The sequence below is a fragment of the Puma concolor genome, chromosome E4, assembly GCF_028749965.1.
Source record: "Puma concolor isolate L17-30 chromosome E4, mPumCon1.1.hap2, whole genome shotgun sequence".
NCBI classification, from domain to species: domain Eukaryota; kingdom Metazoa; phylum Chordata; class Mammalia; order Carnivora; family Felidae; genus Puma; species Puma concolor.
In genome coordinates, this window is record NC_141683.1 from 61,045,569 (window position 1) to 61,070,958 (window position 25,390).

A 25,390-nucleotide genomic window follows, 5' to 3' on the forward strand; every position below is an offset into this window, starting at 1 on the left:
GCCTAGGTGGCTCAGTCATTAAGCATCAGACTCTTGGTCCGGGCTCAGTTCTTGATCTCAGGGTCATGAGTTTAAGTCCTGCGTTGGGCTCCACACTGGGCCTCCTTAAAAAAAAAAAGTGTAGAGAGATAGGCAAAATGAAAATTAAAACAAACAAACAAACTTTCAAGTACCCAACTAGCTATAAGAGCTAGTTCAATAATTCAGTATTGGATAGCATGGTTCTGGAGAATTCATCAATCATTTTTGTTCTCTGCTTATTCTAATGTTGACATGAATGTGTTGATTGCAAGTCTATCATTAAGGGGTTCATTAAGGATTTGTCCTTAATTTTAAGTGTGGGAGTTATACTGGGCACTAATGCTAATAATAATGTTTAGTGAATTAATATTCCATTGCTTTACTTTTTGACTTGGATGTCTTTTTTTAAGTTTATTTATTTATTTTGGGAGTGAAAGAGTGAGAAGGGGAGGGGTGGAGAAAGAAAGGGAGAGAGAGAGAATCCCAAGCAGGCTCTGTGCTATCAGCACGTGGGTCTCCATCCCATGAACCATGAGGTCATGACCTTAGCCAAAATCAAGAGTCAGATGCTTAACCAACTGAGCCACCAAGGTGCCCCTCACCTTGGATGTCTTAAAAGTAAAACAGCTGTTACTTTACCAGCAACATGGGTTTTTCAACTGTGCCCAGGATGATGTGGGCAGAGGCAGAAAAATAAAATGATCTTCATCTGGGGACCACTGAGATCCTACAGTCTCACTGATAGTTATGCTTCTGTCTTTACCCTGAAGTTTCAGGGGAAAATATGGGGAATTATGAGTAGATTTTGGGTCAAAGTCTTCTTATCATTCTGGCCTTATTTTCCCAGTGCTTTAGTCCAGTCAGGCTGCTGTAACAGAATATCATAGACTTGTGGCTAATGAGCAACAGAGATTTATTTCTCACAGTTCTGCAGTCTGGGAAGTCCAAGATCAAGGCACTGGCAGATTCATTATTTGGGGTGGAGCCCTCTTCCTGACAGCCATCTTTCTGCTGCGACTCCACTAGGCAGAAGGGATGAAGGGTCTCTTTGAGTCCTCTTTTATAAGGGCATGAATCCCATTTAGGAGAGTTCTACTCTTATGACCTAATCACCACCCTCAGGCTCCACATCCAAATACTATCACATTGATCCTCAGGCTTCCACATATGTTTTGGGGTACACAAACAGTCTGTAGCACCTAAGTACTGTCCTTTGTCCTGGGGCAGGGCTTTGCCCAAGCATACTTACTTCAAGCTGTCCTAGTGAAGGACCAGTTTTTTATTCCCCAAACCATTATGTTTTGATACTTTTGTAAAATACATTATATATGAATTACTACAGAAATGAAATTAGAAGCCCAAAGAGTTTGGTGAGTTCTTTATAGATTTTGGATACTAGCTAGCCCTTTGTCCAATATGTCATTTGCAAATATCTTTTCCCATTCCGTTGGTTGCCTTTTAGTTTTGTTGATTGTTTCCTTTGCAGTGCAGAAGCTTTTTATCTTATGAGGTCCCAATAGTTCATTTTTGCTTTTAATTCCCTTGCCTTTGGAGATGTGTCAAGTAAGAAATTGCTGCGACTGAGGTTGGAGAGGTTTTTTTCCTGCTTTCTCCTTTAGGGTTTTGATGGTTTCCTGTCTCACATTCAGGTCCTGCATCCATTTTGAGTTTATTTTTGTGAATGGTGTAAGAAAGTGGTCTAGTTTCAATCTTCTGCGTGTTGCTGTCCAATTTTCCCAGCACCATTTGTTAACAAGACTGTCTTTTTTTCATTGGATATTCTTTCCTGCTTTGTCAAAGATTAGTTGGCCATACTTTTGCGGGTCTAGTTCTGGGGTTTCTATTCTATTCCATTGGTATGTGTCTGTTTTTGTGCCAATACCATGCTGTCTTGATGATTACAGCTTTGTAATAGAGGCTAAAGTCTGGGACTGTGATGCCTCCTGCTTTGGTTTTTTTCTTCAATATTACTTTGGCTACTCGGGGTCTTTGTGGTTCCATACAATTTTTAGGATTGCTTGTTCTAGCTTTGAGAAGAATGCTGGTGCAATTTTGATTGGGATTCTAAAGAAGACACTCAGATGGCCAACAGGCACATGAAAAGATGCTCAATGTCACTCCTCATCAGGGAAATACAAGTCAAAACCACACTCAGATACCAGTCTCATGCCAGTCAGAGTGGCTAAAATGAACAAATCAGGAGATTATGGATGCTGGAGAGGATGTGGAGAAACGGGAACCCTCTTGCACTGTTGGTGGGAATGCAAACTGGTGCAGCCACTCTGGAAAACAGTGTGGAGGTTCCTCAAAAAATTAAAAATAGATCTACCCTATGACCCAGCAGTGGCACTGCTAGGAATTTACCCAAGGGATACAGGAGTGCTGATGCATAGGGGCACTTGTACCCCAATGTTTATAGCAGCACTTTCAACAATAGCCAAATTATGGAAAGGGCCTAAATAAATGTCCATCAACTGATGAATGGATAAAGAAATTGTGGCTTATGTACACAATGGAATACTATGTGGCGGTGAGAAAGAATGAAATATGGCTTTTTGTAGCAACGTGGATGGAACTGGAGAGTGTTATGCTAAGTGAAATAAGTCATACAGAGAAAGACGGATCCCATATGTTTTCACTCTTATGTGGGTCCTGAGAAACTTAACAGAAGACCATGGGGGAGGGAAAGGAAAAAAAAAAGTTAGAGAGGGAGGGAGCCAAACCATAAGAGACTCCTAAAAGCTGAGAACAAACTGAGGGTTGATGGGGGAGTGGGAGAGAGGGGGGTGGGTGATGGGTACTGAGGAGGGCACCTTTTGGGATGAGCACTGGGTGTTGTATGGAAACCAACTTGACAATAAATTTCATATTAAAAGAAAAAGAAAAGCCCAAAGAAAGACATAAAAAAAAATCTAGATTCAGTTGATAGAACATCACTCCATAATATGGCTGTAAAATTTCTAGTACTTGCTCTCAATTTCTATACGTATTTCTTTCTTACTGGGCAGGTAACACACAGGACTTGGCGGTAGCCTGGGATCTCGATTTGAGTAGCACTGCTTTATATCTGCCATAATCCTCCTATCAACCTGTTTATCAAGTGTGCCCTCTATTTTTCAGATCAGGACATGAGGCTCAAAGTGATTTAGTAAGATGCCCAAGGATGTGCCAGTGATGGAGCTGGAATGCTGACCCAGAGTTGCAGCTTACCATTAACATTGTGATGTTCTTTGTTAGAATTAGGGAAATCTATCCCTTCCCTTGGGCTGGCTGGCTCCCCTCCCTCACCCTGTAAGCTTTGTGGAACACAGCCTGAACAATGTACACTATGGTCCTATCAGACTCACCTGTGCTCTCCCTGCCTCCCTTTGCCAGGAGAGAAGGGTAGGCGAGTGGGCAGTGGGAAGAAGAGATAAACGGGAGACTAAGACTTCTCTGTCATTTTACTGCACATTTTCACAGAACGGTGGTTCAAGTTGAGAAAGAAAACAAAACTCAAGTTAGTGAAAACGGGTGGTTTTCAGAATTTCTCATTGCAAGTCTTGCTCGACCTTAGGCTTTTAGCGTACCTATTAATTTGATTACTGGATCCTGGGACACTGCCATTTTTAGAAATGTCCATACAGTCAGCCAGGTAATGGGGGTTCAAGATAACACAGAAACATTAACGTTTAACAATCTACAAAAATGTTTGTGAACACATCCTTGTTATCTTTGCTGCTTCTATCATCATACTTCTACAAGTTTCCAGTACTGGCTTACTTTATAACTTAATGAAGAAACTAAAAAAAAAAAAATGTGGACAGTGGAAATGGACCAATGATATCTGCTGATACAATAATCATTCAGGCCAAAACTTAATTAATAATTTAAAACACATTTCTAGTTATGCAGCCTAGTTATATTAACTATACTAGGATTCTGAAAGTTTGACTGGGGCTTTGTTCTCTTCCCATGACCTAATATTGCACCTGGTCAGAGCAGACGTGCCATTGGTCATTTAGAATGCTAAGGAAGAGGATTAATGGAGAGGTGCTTTGATGCCACTGGAAAACTACTCTGAACTAATAAAGGTCTGGATTTCCTAGGAAATTACATGAAAGGAAGAGATTTTTAATTCTCCTATGGACTTAAACTGAGTAATGAAAAGTTGACAGATATTGTATTTTTGAGAAACTATTTATTTATTAAATTTATTTATTTTGAGAGAGAGAGAGAGAAAGAGAGAGAGAGAGAGAGAGAGAGAGAGAGAGAACAGTGGAGGGGCAGAGAGAGGGAGAGAGAGAATCCAAGCAGGCTCTGCACTGTCAGCACAGAGCCCAATGCGGGGCTCGGACTCACAAACCAAGAGATCATGACCTGAGCTGAAACCAAGAGTCGGACACTTAACTGACTGAGTCACCCAGGTGGCCTGAGAAACCATTTAAAATGCTTTCCTAAGTAGGCTCCTGGGTGGCTCAGTCAGTTGAAGTCTGATTCTTGGTTTCAGCTCATGTCATGATCTCACAGTTTCATGTGTTCAAGTCCCGTGTCAGGCTCTGTGCAGGCAGTGCAAAGCCTGCTTGGGATTCTCTGTCTCCCTCTCTCTCTGCTCCTCCCCCGCTCACCCTCTCTCTCTCAAAATAAATAAATAAACTTAAAAAAATTATAAAATAAAATGCTTTCCTAAGTATTTAAACTTCTTATAGCTATTACTATTGTAGTGACTACACTATTTGCTAGGTTTATTCCTAAGTGTCAAGTACATTATGCTGAATACTCAGTGCAGCTTTTTGAAATTGATGCTGCTGTTATTTTTTTAGATGAGGGAACTGAAATGTTACAATGTTGGAGTAGCTTTTTCAGAAAGCCCTTCCTAGAACTAATCTGCATGAGAATCAGAATAGGCATTTTAAAAAATATTTTAGGTAATTAATGTGCATATCAAAGTTTGAGAAATACCACATTATTTTCCAGAGTCCCATGTTCATAGCCTCTACACAGTCCTGCCTCCCAGGGTAATCTAAGATAAAAACTTTTTTTAAGACTATTAGCTGTGGGTTGCCTGGGTGGTTCAGTCAGTTGAGTGTCCATCTCTTGGTTTTGGCTCAGGTCATAATCCCAGGGTTGTGGGATTGAACCTGTTTTGGGCTCCATGCCAAGCATAGAGTCTGCCTAAGTTTCTTTCTCTCTCCCCCCCACTCTTCTCCCCTGCTCATGTGTACTCTCTCTCAAAAAAAAAAATATTAACTGATTCTGATGTGAATTTAGATAGACTCAAAATAATCCTTCTCTGGCTATATGTTCTAACTTTGTGGGTCTAAATCTATTAATTCTGCATCTTCCATTTTTCAGCTAAGTTTTCTGAGACCATCTTCTAAGAGTTCACTCTCTTCTCCATTGCACCTGTGGTCACTAGATTCTAAGAACATTCTAGTTTGATAGTTTCAGGTTCTTGTTATCCAGGTGGCTTTAAAAAAAAAGATACATAAAGACTATGGTTTGTAATAAAAAGGTTGAGTCACCCGAGGGAACTGTAGAACCGATCCTTTTGGACATCTGTTCTCTCCTGTGTGTATGCCTTCTAGAATATGATGGATAATTATTATTCCTACCTGTAATCTTAGGCATTTAAATGTAAAATACAGCTGTAGTAAGTTTGTTTGAATTATAACAAAAAGCAAGTGCACAGTCTATGTGATATTTTATTTTGTTTTTTAATTGAAGTATAGTTGACACATAGTGTTACATTAATTTCAGGTGTACAACATAGTGACTCAACATCTTTATATGTTATACTATGCTCACCACAAGCATAGCTACCGTCTGTCTCTATACATCACTGTTATAGTATCATTGACTATATTCTTTATTCTATACCTTTTATTCTCATGATTTATTCATTCCGTAACAAGAAGCCTGTATCTCCCACTTCTCTTCTGTATCCCAATTTTCCACCTTCTTTCTCTCTGAGAATCAATAGTTTGTTCTCTGTGTTTATGAATCTATTCCTATATTTGTTTGTTCACTTGTTTTCTTTTTTAGATTCCATATATAAGTGAGATTATATGGTATTTTTCTTTCTCTTAGTTCACCTAGAATAATCCCCTATAGGTCCATCCATGTTGTCAAAAATGGCAAGATCTCATTCTTTTTAATGGCTGAGTAATATTCCATTAAATGTATACACAACATCTTCTTTATCCATTCATCTGTCGGTAGACACTTGGATTGCTTCCTTATCTTGGCTATTGTAAGCAATGCTGCAATAAACATTGGGGTGCATATGTCTCTTCAAATTGGTGTTTTCATCTCCTTTGGGTAAATACCTAGTAGTTGAATTACTAGATCATGTGGTATTCCGGTTTTTAATTTTTTAAGTAAGCTCAATACTGTTTCCACAGTGGCTGCACCAATTTACATTCTCACCAACAGTGCATATGAGTTCTGTTTTCTTCATATCCTCACCAGCACTTGTTATTTCTTGTCTTTTGTATACTAGCCATTCTGACAGGTGTGAGGTGATATCTCATTGTGGTTTTGATTTGCATTTTTTTGATTATTAGTGATGTTGAACATCTTTTCATGTATCTCTTGACCATCTGGATGTCCTCTCTGGAAAAAATATCTATTTAGGTTTCCTGCCCATTTCTTTTTTTATTTTTATTTTTTAACGTTTATTAAGACAGAGACAGAGACAGAGCATGAGTGGGGAAGGGACGGAGAGACAGAAAAAGAGAATCCAAAGCAGGCTCCAGGCTCCGAGCTGTCAGCACAGAGACAAATGCAGGGCTCAAAGTCATGAACCATGAGATCATGAACTGAGCCAAAGTTGGACGCTTAACAGACTGAGCCACCCAGGTGCCCCCCTGCACACCCCCCAACATTTCTTAATCAGATGATGATGATGATGGGTGTTGAGTCATATAAGTTCTTCATATATTTTAGATATTAGCCCCTTATTGGATATGCCATTTGCCCATATCTTCTACAATTCAGTACATTGTCTTTTCATTTTATCAATGATTTCCTTTATATGCAAAACCTTTTTATTTTGGTGCAGTTCCAATAGTTTATTTTTGCTTTTGTTTCCCTTGCCAGAGAAGACATTTCTAGAAAAATGTTGCTAGGGCCCATGTGAAAGAGATTACTGCCTATGTTGTTTTTCTAGGAGCTTTATAGTTTCAGGTTTCACATGTAGGTGTTTAATACACTTTGAGCTTATTTTTGTCTATGGTGTAAGAAAGTTGTCCAGCTTCATTCCTTTGCATGTAGCTGTCCAGCTTTCCTGGCACCATTTATTGAAGGGACTATCTTTCCCCATTGTCTATGCTTGCCTCCTTTATTATAGATTAATTGACCATACAATTTTGGGTTTATTTCTAGGTTTTCTATTTTGTTCCACTGATCTTTGTGTCTGTTTTAGTGCCAGTACCATACTGTTTTGGTTATTATAGCTTTGTAGTATGTCTTGAAACCTGGAGATTGTGATATCTCCAGTTTTGTTTTTCTTTCTCAAGATTGGCTTGGCTACTCAGGGTCTTTTGTGGTTCCATGCTAATTTTAGGATTACTTGTTCTGGTTCTGTGAGAAATTCTATTGGTATTTTGATAGGGATTGCACTGAATCTGTAGATTGCTTTAGGTTATGGGCATTTTAACAATATTAATTCTTCCAGCCTATATTCTGAAAACGACAAAAAAATTAGTGAAAGAAATTGAAGATGACACAAACAAATAGAGGATATTCTTTGCTCATGGACTGAAAGTCTATATGACCTTTCAAAAGACTAACCTGTAGGGACACCTGGGTGGCTCAGTCAGTTAAGCCTCTGACTTCGGCTCAGGTCATGATCTTACAGTCCATGACTTCCAGCCCTGTGTCGGGCTCTGTGCTGACAGCTCAGAGCCTGGAGCCTCTTTCAGATTCTGCCTCTCTCTCTCTCTCTCTCTCTCTCTCTCTCTCTCTTTCTCTCTCTCTCTCTCTGCAACTGCCCCACTCACACACACTCTCTCTGTCTCTCTCTCTCTCTGTATCTCAAGAATAAATACACATTAAAAAATTAAAAAAAAAAAAGACTAACCTGTAAACATGAGCCTCTCAGGTTTAAAAAGCAAGGGAATGACATGCAAATATCAGCATTCTTAGAGATGGTACTTGGAAATCAGTTTGAAGAATGGACAGGAAGCAGTGAGAGTCATCAGTGATTCTAGAATCACTTAAAAGGTTTTTTGAAGTACATGTTTATGAAAATCTGATGCCCAGATTTTCAGGTGTGCAACGTAGTGATTGTTGTGATGAGCATGCCTGCTGGTCCAGGGAACACACTTTGAGAACTATCGTACTAGATTTGGGAGACTACTTCAAAAATTTTTGCACTGATCTATGTGAGATATAACATAGATATAAATGCTGACAATAGAGTTGACGAGGAAGGGTTGGTTCCAAAGATATGAAAGGAGTTATGATTGACAGGACTTGTTAAGAGACCAGAGTATACAGATGAAGTAGAGGTAAGTGTCTAGATTGATTTCTAGATTTCTAACTTTAGTAGGTAGATGGAAAATGGTGGTACCTTTATCGCAACATATGGAATAAAAGAGGAGAAGATAGAATGGTTTGGGGGTGGAACTGATGATGAGTTTGGTTTTAAACACATCCAATGGAAATTTATGTGCAGATATCTGTTAGGAAAGTGGAATAGTGTAAAATTGGGGATACAGTTACAAGAATGAAGTTATAAGTGCGGGCAGGTACATCTCTAGAAGAGAAATCATAGGTATAAAGTGAACAGAATAAAGTGCTAAGAACAGAACTGTGAAGTATGCCAGTATTTAAGGTGAAATCAGAATAATTCACCTTGAAAAGGTCTGAGAAGGGCTGGCAGGAGCCATGGAGTATTTCCTATGAGGTTGTGATCAGGCTGTCAGCACTGCAGTGAGGTCAACTGACATATGGATTCAAATGCACTTAATTTCGTCAGAGTATCATGGATGGGACCCAGATTGCATTTATCTGAAGTTAGAAAGTGTTTTTGAGGACAGAATACATGCCTTTTGTTTTTCTGATATTATGTTTCTGTTCACTTCTGAAGAAGATTACACTATTGATGGAAATACTTGGGGGTGTGAGTGGATTCACACTCAAGTTCTAAGCTAATACTTTAGCTGAAAATTAATAAAATGTTTAGAGAAGAAATTGAGAATCAAAATCAGGTCATGATCTTACGGTTCGTGACTTCGAGCCCTGCATCAGGCTCTGGGCTGACAGCTCGGAGCCTGGTGCCTGCTTCAGATCCTGTGTCTCCTTCTCTCTCTGATCTTCTCCCACTCTCACTCTGTCTCTATCTCTCAAAAATAAATAAATATTAAAAAGAGAATAATATATGTGTGTGTACGTATGTACATAGACATACATATATATTCTTTTGAGGAAGCACTGTCTCTTGTGGGGTATTATTCCTTTCTACAGAAAGCTTTCAGAAGTGAGGGTTTTGTGGTTGGTCCTTCTGAAAGTGTTTTGTTTTATTCCTCACCCCCATCCCTGCTGGGGAACCAAGAATGCTATTATTGCTATTAAGAATATTGTTTTACTTTGTGACTCTGTGTGACAGCTGGTCATGATTATTTTATTAGTTTACTGATTGGCCCAACTTAAACCAAAAAGAAAGACAAGGTCAGCAAATGTGATAGCTGTTAGGGCAGCTGTCACTTCTGGTAATCTGACCATAACCTTTTTTTCCCCTTTTCCTCCAGTGTTTTTCTAAGCAGATTTATAACAAAACCAAGAGAGTAAATAGAAATTGTTGCCCTCCACAAGATCAGGACCTGGGATAATGGTTTCATAATCAGGATTTATCAGTGGTGTCTGGAAAACATATTTTAAATGTGTATGTCCAATAACAATGTGCCCACCTTTATTTTGGGAAAACTTCTTGTGAGGTGTGCACATTGACTGACTCTTTAGGACTCCCTAGAAAGCCAGATTAGAGACTGAGCAGACATAGCCCTTTGGATTTGCTTCTTGTATTCCTCTATTAATTAGTTGGAAAGTTCTCCACAAAATGTGGGCCAAATGCAGAACATGAGGGACTGCCAGTAAAGCAGTGAGCTTTCTAAAAGACGAGAATCAAAGCACAGTTTCTATTTTGGCCTCAAATGGGTCTGATCAAATGGATTTTCTGTGTATAGATTTTATCTTTCACTTGTTGACCAGTGTTTCAAGGCCCGGCAGTACAAAAGGAACACTTCAAATCTCAGGCTGCAAATTATCAAATGTGTAATTGTTTTTTCACAGAGATGAAACTAATCTTCTAAACTATTAGAAATTTTACTTGTTGACAGATCCCATTCTTAAAAGACTAGTAAACAGCATGCTATTGAGGCTTATGGGTGAATATGGTGGATTTGAAGGTATAAGTCATAAAACACAAAAGTTCAAATCAGTTTTGAATACTTTAGTAATGTAGTAAAGTAATGACTTTAAGTTATGTGTTTTTCACTTAGGATTAAAAATAACATGTAGTAAAGCATATCATTGGAGTTCAAATTAACATTTCCCTCTTTTCCTTTCTTTGAGCAGGTGGTCAAGTTATTAAGCAACAAAAGGTCACAAGCAGTTGGAATATTAATGTCTAGCCTTCACTTAGATATGAAAGATATACAACATGGTAAGTATACAAATAAAGATCCAGCTTTTGAATACCCGATTTGGGGCGAAGGATGTGATATTTGGTGGTAAAGTTATTTAGAGTATTTAGAGTTATATTGAGATTAGTATGAATGCTACCGATCTTTCTTCCATGATCGTTTCTGGAAGGGCTACTCGTACCTTGGCTTTTGTGTTGTTTCTGTATCTTGCTAAAAGCCTAATTCTCATGTGACATATTTAGTATGCATTAATAAAATTTGATTTTTGATTCATCATAAATACTGGTCTCACTGTGCCCTGTAACTAATTAGACTTTATCTGAGGTGTTTACTTCTGGATGCCATTCTCAAAGAGTGACTGATAAACAGGATAATAATGAGGTAGGTCTCAGCCATTGAAAATAGCTAGAGATAGTGTATTGGAGAGAGAAATATATTGGGACTTGAATCTGAAGTGTTTGATGAGCTAACATAAATTTTTTAAAAGGTTGGCTTCAACCAGTGTAGGAGTTACATGGATGCTTGTTTTGATTGTTGTTGTTTTAAGAATGTTTTTATGATTAGAGATGTCAAACAGTAGACTGGATTGCCGTGTATAGCAATTAAAACTGAAAAGTGTTCAAGAGGTTGAATGATCATTTGTCACAGATGTCTATAAATCATTGGATGGACAAGGGGGCATGTTCTCTTAGTCTTCCTCTGAGATATGATGAGTTGGTGAAAGAATTGCTAAAGCAGATTTATTATTTATAACTTTTTAGGGTGGAAAGCTGCCCCTCTTCTTTCAATTATTTGGGATGACTGTATGTAAACCCCTGGGCTTTTCTATGCATAGTTATTTTTTCTAATAACCATCAAAGATGGTTTCAAATGATTCTTGCCCACTTATATTATTGTTAGTGATCCATATACATGGAAGCAGTAATATCATGACCTTTTGTTATGTCTTTTATGTTGTTTTAATTTATATCTTTACCCAGGCTTATAAAATATTTTCTGTGTTTGGAGTCAGGGTGATTTTAACATTTTCTAAGTGGCTTTAGTGTCAATATTTTAAATATTTGAATCCTACCCTATAATTAACAGCCATTCCTATTCCATATCTTCCTATCACATTTATGCTAAGAGATGTGCCCAAGCACATTTATGCTAAGAGATGAAGCAGTAATATCATGACCTTTTGTTATTTCTTTTTTTTTTTTTTTTTTAATTTTTTTTTTTTCAACGTTTATTTATTTTTGGGACAGAGAGAGACAGAGCATGAACGGGGGAGGGGCAGAGAGAGAGGGAGACACAGAATCGGAAACAGGCTCCAGGCTCTGAGCCATCAGCCCAGAGCCTGACGCGGGGCTCGAACTCACGGACCGCGAGATCGTGACCTGGCTGAAGTCGGACGCTTAACCGACTGCGCCACCCAGGCGCCCCTTTTGTTATTTCTTTTATGTTGTTTTAATTTATATCTTTACCCAGGCTTATAAAATATTTTCTGTGTTTGGAGTCAGGGTGATTTTAACATTTTCTAAGTGGCTTTAGTGCCAATATTTTAAATATTTGAATCCTACCCTATAATTAACAGCCATTCCTATTCTATATCTTCCTATCACATTTATACTAAGAGATGTTGCCCAAGGTGAATAAAGGAATTAAATTTATATTCAGAACGATCCATAAGCTGTCCAGAGCCTTAGAATAGATTTAAAGCAGATTGACTCATCCAATGGCATGCCAGTTTACCTAGTAAAGAAATATGGCTTCAAGTAGAACACAGACTCTATAAATCATGGAAACATTCAACTGGCTTTCTAGCTTACCCCTTTATGAATGCGGATTCTATTTGTTAGCTTTAAAATATTTTGTGGAATCATTCATAAATAGCACAAGCCCGGTATGCCCTGTCAACTGATGAGTAACTCTTAATCATAATTTAAGTTTTTATTAAACTGTTTTGATGGTGAGGAGGCTTCCTCAAACTGAAGCATTGGGGGTAGTAGTCATAGAACAGGACACCAAGGCTGGCGCCAAGAAGTACTTGGCGTTTCTCAAGCTGGCAGATGTAGCCCAGTTAAGTCATAGAATGAAATCTGAAAATAATGATATGGTCCTTTCCTTCAGTCAAATATTCAATCCGGGCTGAGTTAATAATGAGAACCTTATGAACAAAGGAGTCCGCCTAACATCTGCGTCTGTGGTAACGCCAGTGAGAGTTCATTGAAAATTTGCTAGCTTAACATGCAACGCTAACAATAACATGGCATGAACGTCAGTAGTTGAAGGGTCACACAGAATTATGCATAAACTTTATCCTATTAGGATGTGAAGTGATTGCTTGAATCACTTTGAAACCCTGCACATGGTTTTCTAAAAAAAAAACAGCCGCCTTAGAATTTAAGTCTGAAGAAGCAAGTGGTGTGCCTTTCAGTGAATAAAGTCCTGTTCTGTCTCAGTATGGTGTCTGGGACCATGATTTACATGTGTGAATCACTTGTGGCCTCTAGAATAAACTTGACTTCTATCAGGATATGCCTCCACTGAGAAATCCACAGAAGCATAAACATCATTGATTTCGGTTGTAGAAGCAGCCACAGAATTTATCCAGACCTCCAGTGTCATCTTATAGAAGAGCAAACTAAGATCGTTTGGTGGTCAGGTTTCTTTTTCGATGTCACAAAGCATGTTAATGGAACAGGCTGAACTTGTACCCAGCCTTCTTCACTCACTGGTCCTGTTCTTTTCATTCATATGAGCTGCTCCTTCAAGATTGTCCTTTTTCTACAAACAGCATCGGTATCTTGAAAACAAAGTATATGTAATATTGTAAAAAGCAGCAGGAATTGTTTTCTCTCTTTCCCTTCTCCCTCACCAAAACTCTAGGAAAGGTTAGAGTTGAGCTTACTTTGTAATGCTTCTATTTTTAAAGTGCTGTGTAAGAGTAATTAATGTGGAAGGTTTAGATTAGGGGTGCCAAAAATCTAATCGTGGTCTTGCCTCTACATCCACTAAGCACCACATCCTGCTCAGACTCAAAGGGAGGTAAAGGTAGGTTTTTTTCTACAATGGCACATATAGAGTCCTCAGTGTTAAATAGAGTCAAAGGGCAGAGAGGAGAGAAGGGATCTGTTTCTTGACTAAGTTTACTAATATGGCAGTACAAGTGAGACAGTCCCAAATGATTAACTGTGTGTGTGTATGTGTGTGTGTGTGTGTGTGTGTGTGTGTGCATGCACATGTGCACACAAATGTTGCAGTGAAGACCTGAGTTGTTCTAATGCAGTTGTAAATGTGTCTGGTAACTTCTAAGCTATCCTGTAAATTACAACAGTTTTACAGTGGAAAGGGTGAAACTGTGGTGTGCCACCTCTGAAAAAAAAAAAAAAAAAAAAAAGACCACTCCAATGGTTTAGAATAATTTAAAGTCTAGGATGAATGTACTTTTCAGAACGGATTTTCCTTTCTTTTCTAGGGCCTTAGGGTCAATATGGGTTTAGGATTTCCTTAAATCAAGCTCAAGGGATCCCCTGAGGCAATGCTAACTGCTTATCCACTGCATAGTTGGTTTCCTTTGGAGTCCCAGTTTATTGTCAGATGGGTCTAGAATCTGTACTTTGGGTGGACCCTGAGCTTTGATATTTGGCTTTTGGCTCCATTAGGCTGTCAAGAGAAAGTGCAGATTTGTTGGGATAGGGCTAAAGCACTTTATGAACTGGCTCATTTTCTTATATACTCTTGTTTAGCATGATAATTCCTATCTTGACTGATTTTTGATGCTTTTAAATAATTTTATAAATATATTTTATCCAGCATTTTAAATTGTTCTCATGGGAGGATTGATTCAAATCATCTAGCCTATTATTTTCAGAAGTTGGTATTATGAGAGTATCCTCCAGCTCTGTAGTTGAGTTTTGTTAAAAGAGACTGAAGTTTCTATACAGCATTCCATCCATATTTTGGGAGTCAGTGTGGTATTCGCAGCTCCGGGTCCATTTTAGTGGGAAACAGTAGCTGCAGGGCAATTTCAAATTTCATAAGGCTCAGTTTTACCCCACCCCGTCTCACTATGAGGCAGAATATCCACATAATTTACCATCCAAACCTGGATACCTTTGAGAGTGCAAGGGGGTGCTATGACTAATACTGCCTGTGCAGCAGGTACAAATGGGAAAATTTTCAGGAACATCAGCAGTAGGGCAATTCTACTATCAGATCAAATGGAAATGAATTTCTGATCTAATTCTCCTTCATATACATGTATTTGTAAAACAACTATTTATTGGCTAGGGAACTTCAGTTCACAGTGTGGAAAGCCTGCTTTGTAAACCTGAGATTGTCTAGCTGTCTGTCCTTTTGGTACTCTCATCAATACTTTGTCTGAAAGGTTTGCTTCAGATTGATGCAAACACCTCCCAGAGGCAGGAATCTGTTAGCCTTATATTCTGTACCTGGCAACTAGAAATCTAACTCAGCCAATGTCTGGACCCAAGACCATTTAGAGACTAAGCTTCAGGCAGCGTCCTTAAAGATCTGGGCTATAGACTTACTCCACTAAGTTTTCATGCTCTGTCTGTGGGCAGGGTGGAGTAGAGCATGTCTTAGAGATTTTAGCTAACCTGCATGTCTTATATTCTTTTAGTTTCACCAGTGAAGTCCCATTTCAGATATTAGAATGTTAACTAGCAAAGCCTCAGTTACTGATCTACATAGGGATAGATGAGGAGCTTGTGATAACTGACTCTGAAGTATGGCCTTTCTTACGTAGTGCTGGCCTACCATCCCTGAGGTATGGGTGTTAAAGACAAGTGACTGCTCCTTAAGTTGAAGCTTTAACTGGCTCATATATACCATTACATCACCTTAGTATATATGTTTTAAAATAGATTAAAGATGGGGCATCTGAGTGGCTCACTCAGTGAAGCTTCTGACTTCAGCTCAGGTCATGATCTTGCGGTTTGTGAGTTTGAGCCCCAGTTCAGACTCTGTTCTGACAGCTTGGAACCTGGAGCCTGCTTCAGATTCTGTGTCTTCCTCTCTCTTTGTCAAAAATAAACCTTAAAAAACCCTGCCTATTTAAAAAATAGATTAAAGATACTGTAGCAAGGGATACCTAAGATGTATTTAATCATCCCACCCCTAGAAAATAAGTTTTGCTAATCTTTCAGGATTGGGCAGCCCAAAGTATTAATTAATAGCCCTCATTCCTTTCTTCCTTTTAACGTCTGTGCTATCTAAAGCCAACTAGTATTATGAGCCCATGGGCAACAAATACTAAATTATGTCCTTGTTGAAATGTCTATCCTCTTTAAATCTGGTTTATCAAAATCATGTGTCTTGATATTAAATAAGATAACTATGCAAACCACCTGGCAAATAAAATCATGTTTATTTTTATTCTTTGGTCTCTAAGCCTAAAGATTGCTTTTTCAAACACTTTTAAAAATGCAGTTAAGGATACCTTACAAGGACGATAACATGCTTTTAGCTTTAAATTCCAGTGAAGTCTATCTGTTAATTTCTGATTTCTTATTGGAACCTGCTTCATGTTGCTGTTCTTTTGATCTTCTGTCATTGTCCTCCTTCAAAGGAGATCAGAGTTGTTAGAAGCCTTATCCTGATAACTGTTGTAAGGCAAATATCGAAATAAGCTATATCAAATGAATGTTTTGGTTTCCAGTGCAAATAAAATTTATGTTTATACTATATTGTGTAGTCTAGTAAGTACACAGTAGTATTTTATTTTTAAAAATCATGTATACATCTTAATTAAAAAATACTTTATGGCTGAAAAATGCTAACCCATCATCTGAGTTTTCAGTGGGTTATAATCACTGAGCACAGATCACCATAATAAATATAATAATAATGCCAAATTTGAAATATTGTGAGAATTATCAAAATGTGACACAGTGACACAAAGCGAGCAAATGCTGTTGGAAAAATGGCACCAATGTACTTGCTCCTAGCAGCATTTCCACAAACCTTCAACTTTTAAAAAAAACGCAGTATCTGCCAAGTCAATAAAGCTAAGTACAATAAAATGAGGTAAGCCTGTAGCTGTGTAAAGTGGTCCAGAAAAGGGAGTTATAACTGTTCATTATACAATGGAGGGAATAGAGACTTCTAGATTAAGCTTGCCTGGGGCTTCACCTTAATAGGATCCGAATGGGTGTCCAGTTCCTTCGGCTCCTACTTCACTGCCCTCTGCAGTGTATTAGCTTGTTTCAGAACGAGGACCTGTGTTACCTAATAAAATGAGAATATGCAACATATGCAAAAAGGGAACTGGCCAAAGCACTTTGGGCCCTCAGTTGTTTTTGAGTTACTAAAGTTCTAGAAAATATATTTAGCAAATTTTGTTTATTCCTTTAAGTGTCATTTCATACATATTCCTCAGTTTGTTTATTGGGTCTCTTCCTTAGAGAATGAAGCAGATTTTTTTTTTTCACAGCTATGAATTAATGGAGGAAAAATACTTTAGAGGGAGTTATTAATGGAGTTGCTTGTTCATGATTGAACCAAGCAAAGATAAACAAATTTGCTCTAGAAAAACAACCTGGGCTGAACTTATTGATGAATGAAAGCAGGTTGTGATTGCTTGTAAAAAGCTTGTGACACATAGAGCATGGAACTTTCCAGTTTACTGATGCTCAGAGAGTATATAGGGAAATACGCTCTATCTCCCTAGTTCAGTCCTTGCTTTCATTTTGTACTCACACTCTAAGCATATTTCTTTATTCCTTGTGTCTGTATTTCCCTGCGTTTTCCCCTTTACTTTCACGTGTAGACTAGCATTGATTAAGAGCATGATTCCAGGGCCGAGCTGCTTGGATTTTATTTGGGACAGAATGTATTTCTCCCCCCAGCCCCCAATTCATATGTTCAAAGCCCTAATCCCCAGTGTGATTGTACCGACAGTGGGGCCTTTGGGAGATAATCAGGTTAGGTGAGCTCTTGAGGGTGGCTCCCATGATGGGATTAACATCCTTTAAGAAGAAGAACTGAGGCCACAGTCTCTGCAAACTAGGAAGAGGGTCCTTACCAGTTCAAGCCTCCAGAACTGGGAGAACTTAATTCCTTTTTAAACCACTCAATCTGTGATATTTGTTAGTGGCACCACCTGACAGACTTGATAAAGATTCTGGGTAAGACAGATTTGAATCCCAGTGCTGCCACTGGTTAGCTGAGTAAACCAGGGTGATTTTCCTCATATCTCTATACCTCAGTCTCCTCATTTTAGAAAGGGCGACTAAATGAATTATTTCCTGTAAACACACACACATTAAATGGTCAATATTCTGTCCTCACCTTTCTGCATTTCTTAGAAAAGGAGTTCGTTTATAGGCTTTGGAGATGTTTGAACTCAGAATCTGGCCAACCAGTGAGGAGGGAGAACTTAGAGATTTTATTCCTTCTCCTGTTATTGAGAACATGTTCTGCTACAAGCCTTTACCATGAGACAACAGAGGTAGTGGAATACAGAAGCTGCACCTGATGACCTCTGAGAGCAAGATGAGAGAGGAGGAGTGGGAGTCTAAGTTCAAGGGGTGCATAACTAATGCAGACTTGATTCTTCTGGAGCTTGGGTTTTCCATCAGTATTACTAAAATATTGAATGTTAGTACTGAGCTGTGTCCATTTCTGATTTCTGGATGGAGATAAATATGAGAATTATTTATATTAGCAGCTCCTAGAAGGTGAGCATGGACACATCCTTGGACTGTACTTTGCAAGGAGAGCAATTTGTTTTGGAAATTTAAAAGGCTGGGGTCTCCCCTGTGATTTCTAAATCATTGTCTCTGTGCAGCGTGTCAACCATATTCCTCATGGACCACTGTTGGCTGTGGGCGGCTTGTGAGGGTAGCAGGGGAAGGCAGTTTGACTTGGTTGCTACAGTGAGTTTTGGTAAGAAGCAGGAGTAGAATCTTAAGTGGAGACACAGACAGATGCTTCTGTTTCTTGCTTTGACATATTATTTAACTGACGGTTACACTGGTTTCTAGCTATGAATGTAAAGTATAAAAACACTTCTTTAAAACCTAGAGATACCCTTTCTTAACTATGAGAGCTTATGGTAACTCTTCCCGTGTATTTTGATAGCCTACACACATAGCAGCTTTTTCACCCTTTCGGGCTGCCACTGAATACCGTTTTTTTAATGAAATTTTCTACCAAATGAGTTGTAGATTACAAACTCCTGGTCTATTTAGTAGAGTTTCTGATTTCATTCTTTGAGACACAAGCTTTTTCACTTGTCTGTTAATTACCAGAAGAAAGTTTATCCATAATCATTTATTTATTTTTGTAATATTCTCAAAACCTGGGTTCAGTATGGGCAATGTTGTTTTTTTTCCTGGCAGGTTTTCCAGTGTCTGGCTTCTTTGTGAAACTCAAGTTTACAAGGCTCACTTAGAAATTGCTTCATGCCCCCTTTTTTACCTTTATTTTAAGTGTTTTCCTCACATAGGATATAGAGTTTTAGGTCCTGTTTATTATATTTATTGGGACATTAAAAATCTAGTAAATGCTACTGGGAAGTTTAGTGAATGGTTTTCATTGAAATGTAAAGTCAATTAGAATTAGAAATTTGAGAAGAAAGTGGGCTCCATCCAGTGAGCTGTGTAACCTTTTCATCAATTGTAGCCTTGTCGCAGAGAAAAATACATGCGAGATAGGTCCACTTTCATTAAAACCTACTTTTAGAAATTTAATATAAGAATATGTTTTAAAAATTCATTACCTAGAGTTTGTTATAAAAAGAAAGACCTCCTAAATCATTTTAAGTCACACATAGATTATTAAATCAAGGGAAAATGAATTATAAGTTTTTATTACAGCCTCAGAAAAAACCTGGGTTGTACTTAGCTTATATTTTTTATGACATTGTTCCACAATTGGGCTTTTTGATTATGCTTTTATGGGAAGGAGAAACACAATACTTGAGGCTGTTCTGAAACTGTGAGCTTTGATGTGGGTATTCTTTTCCTTCATTGCACTTAGTATTTGATTATGTATTGGTGTTTGTGTGTTTGTTTTTTCTGCCCCCCTCCACCACCTCCCAACCCTCCCTCCCACATAAGCTCCATGAAGCCTGCAGATATAGCCCACTGCAGCTCAGCTCAGGATGTTTGCGCATGTAATGCTCCATCTGCTCTTCACAATCGTCGGGTGATTGTTAAAGGAATTGCCCAGGACCAAATGGGGGGTGCGTGGAGGTGGAGCCCAAATTTGAGCACAGACACTGAGTGCATAATTAATCACACCAACTTTGACCCTTGACCCACTGTGTGTTAAAGGTGCAGTTTTTGCAAAAATATTCCGTTTGCACCGTCCTTGAGAGGGGTGGGGATTTGGACTATTATTTGGGGAAAGGGAAACCCCCTTTTGATAACTGGAATCCCGTGTGTACTTTAAAATTGACTTATTTAAAATTCTATGTGTTTTGACAACGTGCTTTTTCAGCAACCCAAAGCGGCCATCCTTAAGATGCTTTCTGGTCTTTATCCTCTCAGATGAACTGAGCATCTGAGAGTACTAGAGATGAGGAAAGTAAAGAGTGATTGGCACTTCCCACATTTCCCTTAGGAGCTACCTGTGTCCTATTCCTACTAGGTACATTCTAGCAATAAACTCATGGTTATTCCCCGTAAGCGCTGTGTGCTGAGACATTGGGTAAAATGGTTTAAAAAGTTATGTAATGTGCTGTTGTCTTTGAGCATGACTACAGTAATGATATTTCATGCTGATGACTATCTTACCTCCCTCCTCACAATCAAACATGAATACAAGAATACTACTTCCCTAGAAGCAGTTTTCATCCAAATACTTCTGAATATGCTATAAAATTTATTAAACAGTTTCAAACAATTATTATTTACATGTGATCAAGAAATCAAATAGTACAGGAGGGCTTGCAATGGAAAACAACTCGGAATTCCCCATATGGACTTTGTCACTTCCATGATAGATTGTAAAGCCATGATTTCTCCTTGCTTGAGCCACTGTGGAATAATCCCAGCCTCCTTCAAGTAAATGGTGGAATTTAGGAGGATGCTTGTCTGTTGTTACTGAACGGTATGAAGTCCTTATGAATTAAATTGTTGTGAAGAGAATTCTAAATTGAACATGATGTTTAAATAGATTATCTGCCAATTTTCTTTTACTTCTAAAATTTATGATTCTAAGTTTTGGGATGTACAATTGCTGATAATAATAATAATAGCCAGCATGCAAAGTCATTGCTGTAGGGTTTGCAATGACTCTATGAGGTAGGTGGTGTTACTATCCCCATCTCAGGGCCAAAAAACTGAGGCAGAGAGGCAAAAGTTAAGCAGCAGGTGTGTGTGTGTGTGTGGGGGGGGGCTGTGGTTTAATCATAGGTGGTCTGGTTGCAAAGTCTGTGCTCTGAAGCCCTGTGCCGTACTTCCTAAGAAGTCTCAAGCGTTAGGAATTGTATCGGTGACTTAAGCTGGAGAAAATGGCACATGATTTTTTTTTCCCTCCATGGTTCATAACTACAAAACCAGTCTACTGGCTAGCAACTATCATTGCTATTTACAGCACTCTAATGTAGTGTCATACAGCTAGAGCACACATTCTTATTGCGTATGTTTGTAGGGGGAGTGGAGGGAGGGAAGGTAGAATCAAGGAACATAGAAAAAGGCTGTCATGAAGGATGCAAAGAAGTTACTTAATGGATCCTGTAGGATTTGCTTTAAAATTCCTTCTGTTATCACTTCCTGTCCGGTCTTCTGTTCTGTGCTTTAGGTGATACTCAGATGTGCTTTGCTAGAGAAAGCTGCAGAGTGGAGCGTGTGTCTATATGCCCAATTTCTGTACCAATTAAAGGGATAAAGAGAAGAATGCATTCGGAGACTATAATCACCTTAGCAACATATTTTCATATAAGTGCTAAGTGTATTAGAGTGGCCAATTATGCTGTTATAACCATTGGTTCTTACCATAAAGATCTCAGCATTGACAGTTATATCAGGGGGATCTTGATTCATTCATTCCTACTATTTCTGTTTGCCTTCCTTTCCTTATTTCTTCCCATATTTAATCATTCACTTACTCAGATATTTACTGAGTATTTAGTTTGTGCCAAGCTCCATTCCTGGCACTGGGATACAAAAATGAGAACAAAAAAGCCAAAACAACAAATGGCTGTGTGGAACTTGAATTCCAGTAAGGAAGAAAACAATTTATAAATATATAACGCAAAATGTATGATATGCCAAATGGTGATACGTGCCATTGAGGAAATAAACAAAAGCAGGGAATGGAAAGAGCACAGAGTAGAAGGCAAGGGAGAAGTCAGGGAGAGCCTCAGTGAGGACTTGAAATCTGAAGGGTGCAAGAAAAAGAACCCCATACAAATCATAGGGAAGAGCTTGTTGCAAGGAGAAGCAGTCAAGTGTGACAATCTTGTGGTGCTAATAACCTGGAACACTAAAGGATCAGCAAGTTGCTGGGTGATCCTAGAGAGAGTGATCAAGGGGGAGAGAAGTTTGAGATGTCCTTGGTAAATAATGGGGGGCACAAGGCAGGGAGAAGTCAAGGGGGTTTGGCAGGAGGACCAGAAGAAAGCTATAATAGTAATTCAGATGCAAGACAATGGTGGCTCGTTCCCGAGGAATGACAGTAGAGGTGTGAGATGTAGTCAGATTCAGAATATTTTTTGAAGGTAGAGGTAACAGGATTTGCTTATGGATTAGATGTAGACTCTGAGAAAGAGTGAGGACTCTAGGATTTTTGGCCTTAGTTAATACAAGGATTTATTTGCTGTTTTCTGAGATGAGGAAAATTGCAGAAAGGGTAGTTTGAGAAGGGAAGATCAGGAGTTCCACTTGAGACATGCCATGTTTAAGATTCCTATTAGACATGTGAGTAGAGGTGTTGTACATTTGGCATCATAAGTTCAGATTTAGAGAATTTTGGACTGGCGACACAGCATGGGATTCATTAGCATCTTAATGATGGATGTAAGTGTAGATGGCGTAGAATGGAAATCCAAGTATGAGCCTTGGAGTTCAGCAGTAAGAGGATGCAGAGAGAGGAGAAGGAACCAACAAATACCGAGAAGAAATTGCCAGCTGAGGTAGACGGAAGACCAAGAGAGTGTTTTGTCTTGAAACCAAGCAAAGGAAAAGAGAACTCTGTCAGATGTTGCTGATAGACCAAATTAAGTAGTGGTTGTTGGGGATCCTGACAACAGGTGGGCAAAGTGGTGGAGGCCAGAGCCTTCCTTTTTTGAGAGGATGGAAAGAGAGCGATTTGGAGAAGGCTTGTATTAGAGTCTTTGATGACTTGAGAGAAAGTATAACATGTTTGTTAGTCATGTGAATGGTCCTTTAGGAATGGAAGAAATGAATGTATAGGAGACAGTGGTCACTGCTAGACTGATGCCCCTGAGGAGGGGGAGGAAGGCAACCAGTGCCAAGTACAAGGGTTGACTTTAGGTGGACACTGACAGATCATCCATAGGAAGACTAGAAGGGGAAGAGTACCCAGCACAGATTCATTGAGGCTCATAGTTTTGGGACTTCTGGGAGTTCTTTCTTAACTGTTTTTATTTGCTCAGAGAAGAGCAAGGTCATCAAGTGAGAACCAGAAGGTTGAAGGTGGTGTTGGAGGTTTGAGGAGAATGGAGAGGGTTCTTTACCAGAGTGGCGGAGTAGGAAATTATAGTATGACCACAAGATAAGAGTAAAGGACCCATTTGAGGTTAGTGGCCCTAAATTTAAGGATGGTTCATGTTTCTGGCAGTCACATTCATCTGTGAGGCATGCTCATGTACAGTGTGTTAAGAGTGGTTTTAACAAATGTTGAGGTTTTGCCATTTTACTGAGACACCTCGGGGGAGGCAGGAGTTAAAGGGCATATGCATGTAGGGTGGGTATAAATAATGGTCTATGGTTTAAAGTGTGTGTTAGGACATAAAGGAGGCATGTAAGGGACAAAATAATGGGAGGGGACTCAATGGATCATGGGTCCTGGTGAGACTGACAAGAGAAAACTTTGAACTCACCTTGGGGGTTATATAAACTTCAGGTGACTTAACTGAAATCATTAACACCTAGTTTCACCTCAGCAAAAGGAAAATAAGCAATTAGCATTGTTGATGGAAGATGCAAGAATTTTCTGAGGCAGGCATCAGTGTTTATGTTGCTTCTCCAAACTAGACATCATTTGCCATCATGGTCCTCAAGGCATAGGCTATACTGAGCCACTCAGTTTACTGAAAATAAGTGAGTTTTCACAAACCTTCAGGATTATATCCTACTTGAATCTAATGTGACATTGCTTAGAGTATTCTAGATGGGCTAGGAATCAGATCAAATGGAGAATGGAGAATGAAGAGCAAAGAGAAATATATTTATGTTGAGCATATTATATATTTTTATTGGTTCTGTCTGGAAATGGGGCAGAATGCCCAAGCTCTCTTTATTTTCCCTCATTTGTGCATCAAATTTTGTTCACCAAGAAAATGGACTTATGCAGTAGATAATTGGAAGTTGTTTTACAATCAGATTGTGTTTTTACATTATTTCCACTGAGCAGTTGGCTCTAGTAATTATTCTTCCATAAAGAGGAACATAAACAGGAACAGCTTTCTTGATTTGCTAACACTCCTGTGAAGATACATTTGAAATATTTGTCCCTAGACAAAATATTAGTCATTAAATACAAACAAATTTGATTACTCTTTAGTGGACTATCGGATAACGTTGAAAATTTGTGATAACAGCCATTTAAGGGAATACGAATTGAGTAATTTATGATCTCCATGTTGATATTAATTATTTCCTTTGGAAAGAAATTTCATTCTTAGCATTTTTCATTTGAAAATTCAAAATTTTATAATCAATCTGTTTTAGACCTATTAGCTTCCTTGCTTTTAGACTGCTATATTTTGATGCATTTATGTCATGTATTTCTTCCTTTAAAAAGTTTTAATTAATGGAGAATGGAAATGTGTTTCATAAATATTATGCCTCAATAAAAATTGTTTTACACTTTTGAAAATCTCTTCATGGTCCAGTTTGATAGACAGCCAGATTCTCCTATCTGCTTTTGCATTTATTCAGTTGCTATATGTTGTTTTGGTTGAAATGTATGAAGAAAATCTGTCTTCACACAGATAATGCAGCTGGAAAGAGGTATTAGTCTTTCAGATTATGGTGGCTATTATTCTTTTGTTTTAAAGTTTACTTATTATTGAGAGAGAGAGAGAGAATGAATGCATGTGAGTGGGGGAGGGTCAGAGAGCTTGAGGAAGAGAGAGAGAATCCCAAGCAGCCTTCGTGCTAACTGCACAGAGCCCAATGCAAGGCTCAAACTCAGGAACTGTGAGATTATGACCCGAGCCAAAATCAAGAGTCCAATGCTTAATGGGCTGAGCCACCCAGGTGCCCCTGGTGGACATTATTCTTAATACTACACCAAAACTAGGGGCACCTGGGTGGCTCAGTCGATTAAGCGTCCAACTTCGGCTCAGGCCATGATCTCACAGTTCGTGGGTTCGAGCCCCGCATTGGGCTCTGTGCTGACAGCTCACAGCCTGGACCCTGCTTCAGATCCTGTGTCTCCCTCTCTCTCTGCCCCCACCCCCCCGATCACACTCTGTCTCTCTGTCTCTCAAACATAAATAAACATTAAAAAAATATGACTTCACTCATATGAGGACTTTAAGAGACGAAACAGATGAACATAAGGGAAGGGAAACAAAAATAATATAAAAACAGGGAGGC

General features: G+C 38.8%; 1 protein-coding gene across 1 annotated transcript in view; it reads left to right on the forward strand.

Moving 5' to 3' along the window:
* The window catches only part of FMN2 (formin 2), a 399,417-nt gene that overhangs the window by 177,066 nt on the left and 196,961 nt on the right, over positions 1 to 25,390 (forward strand). The window contains exon 7 of the mRNA XM_086694490.1: positions 10,582 to 10,669. Coding sequence (XP_086550616.1) covers positions 10,582 to 10,669 — 88 coding nt within the window. The remainder of the gene's footprint in view (positions 1 to 10,581; positions 10,670 to 25,390) is intronic.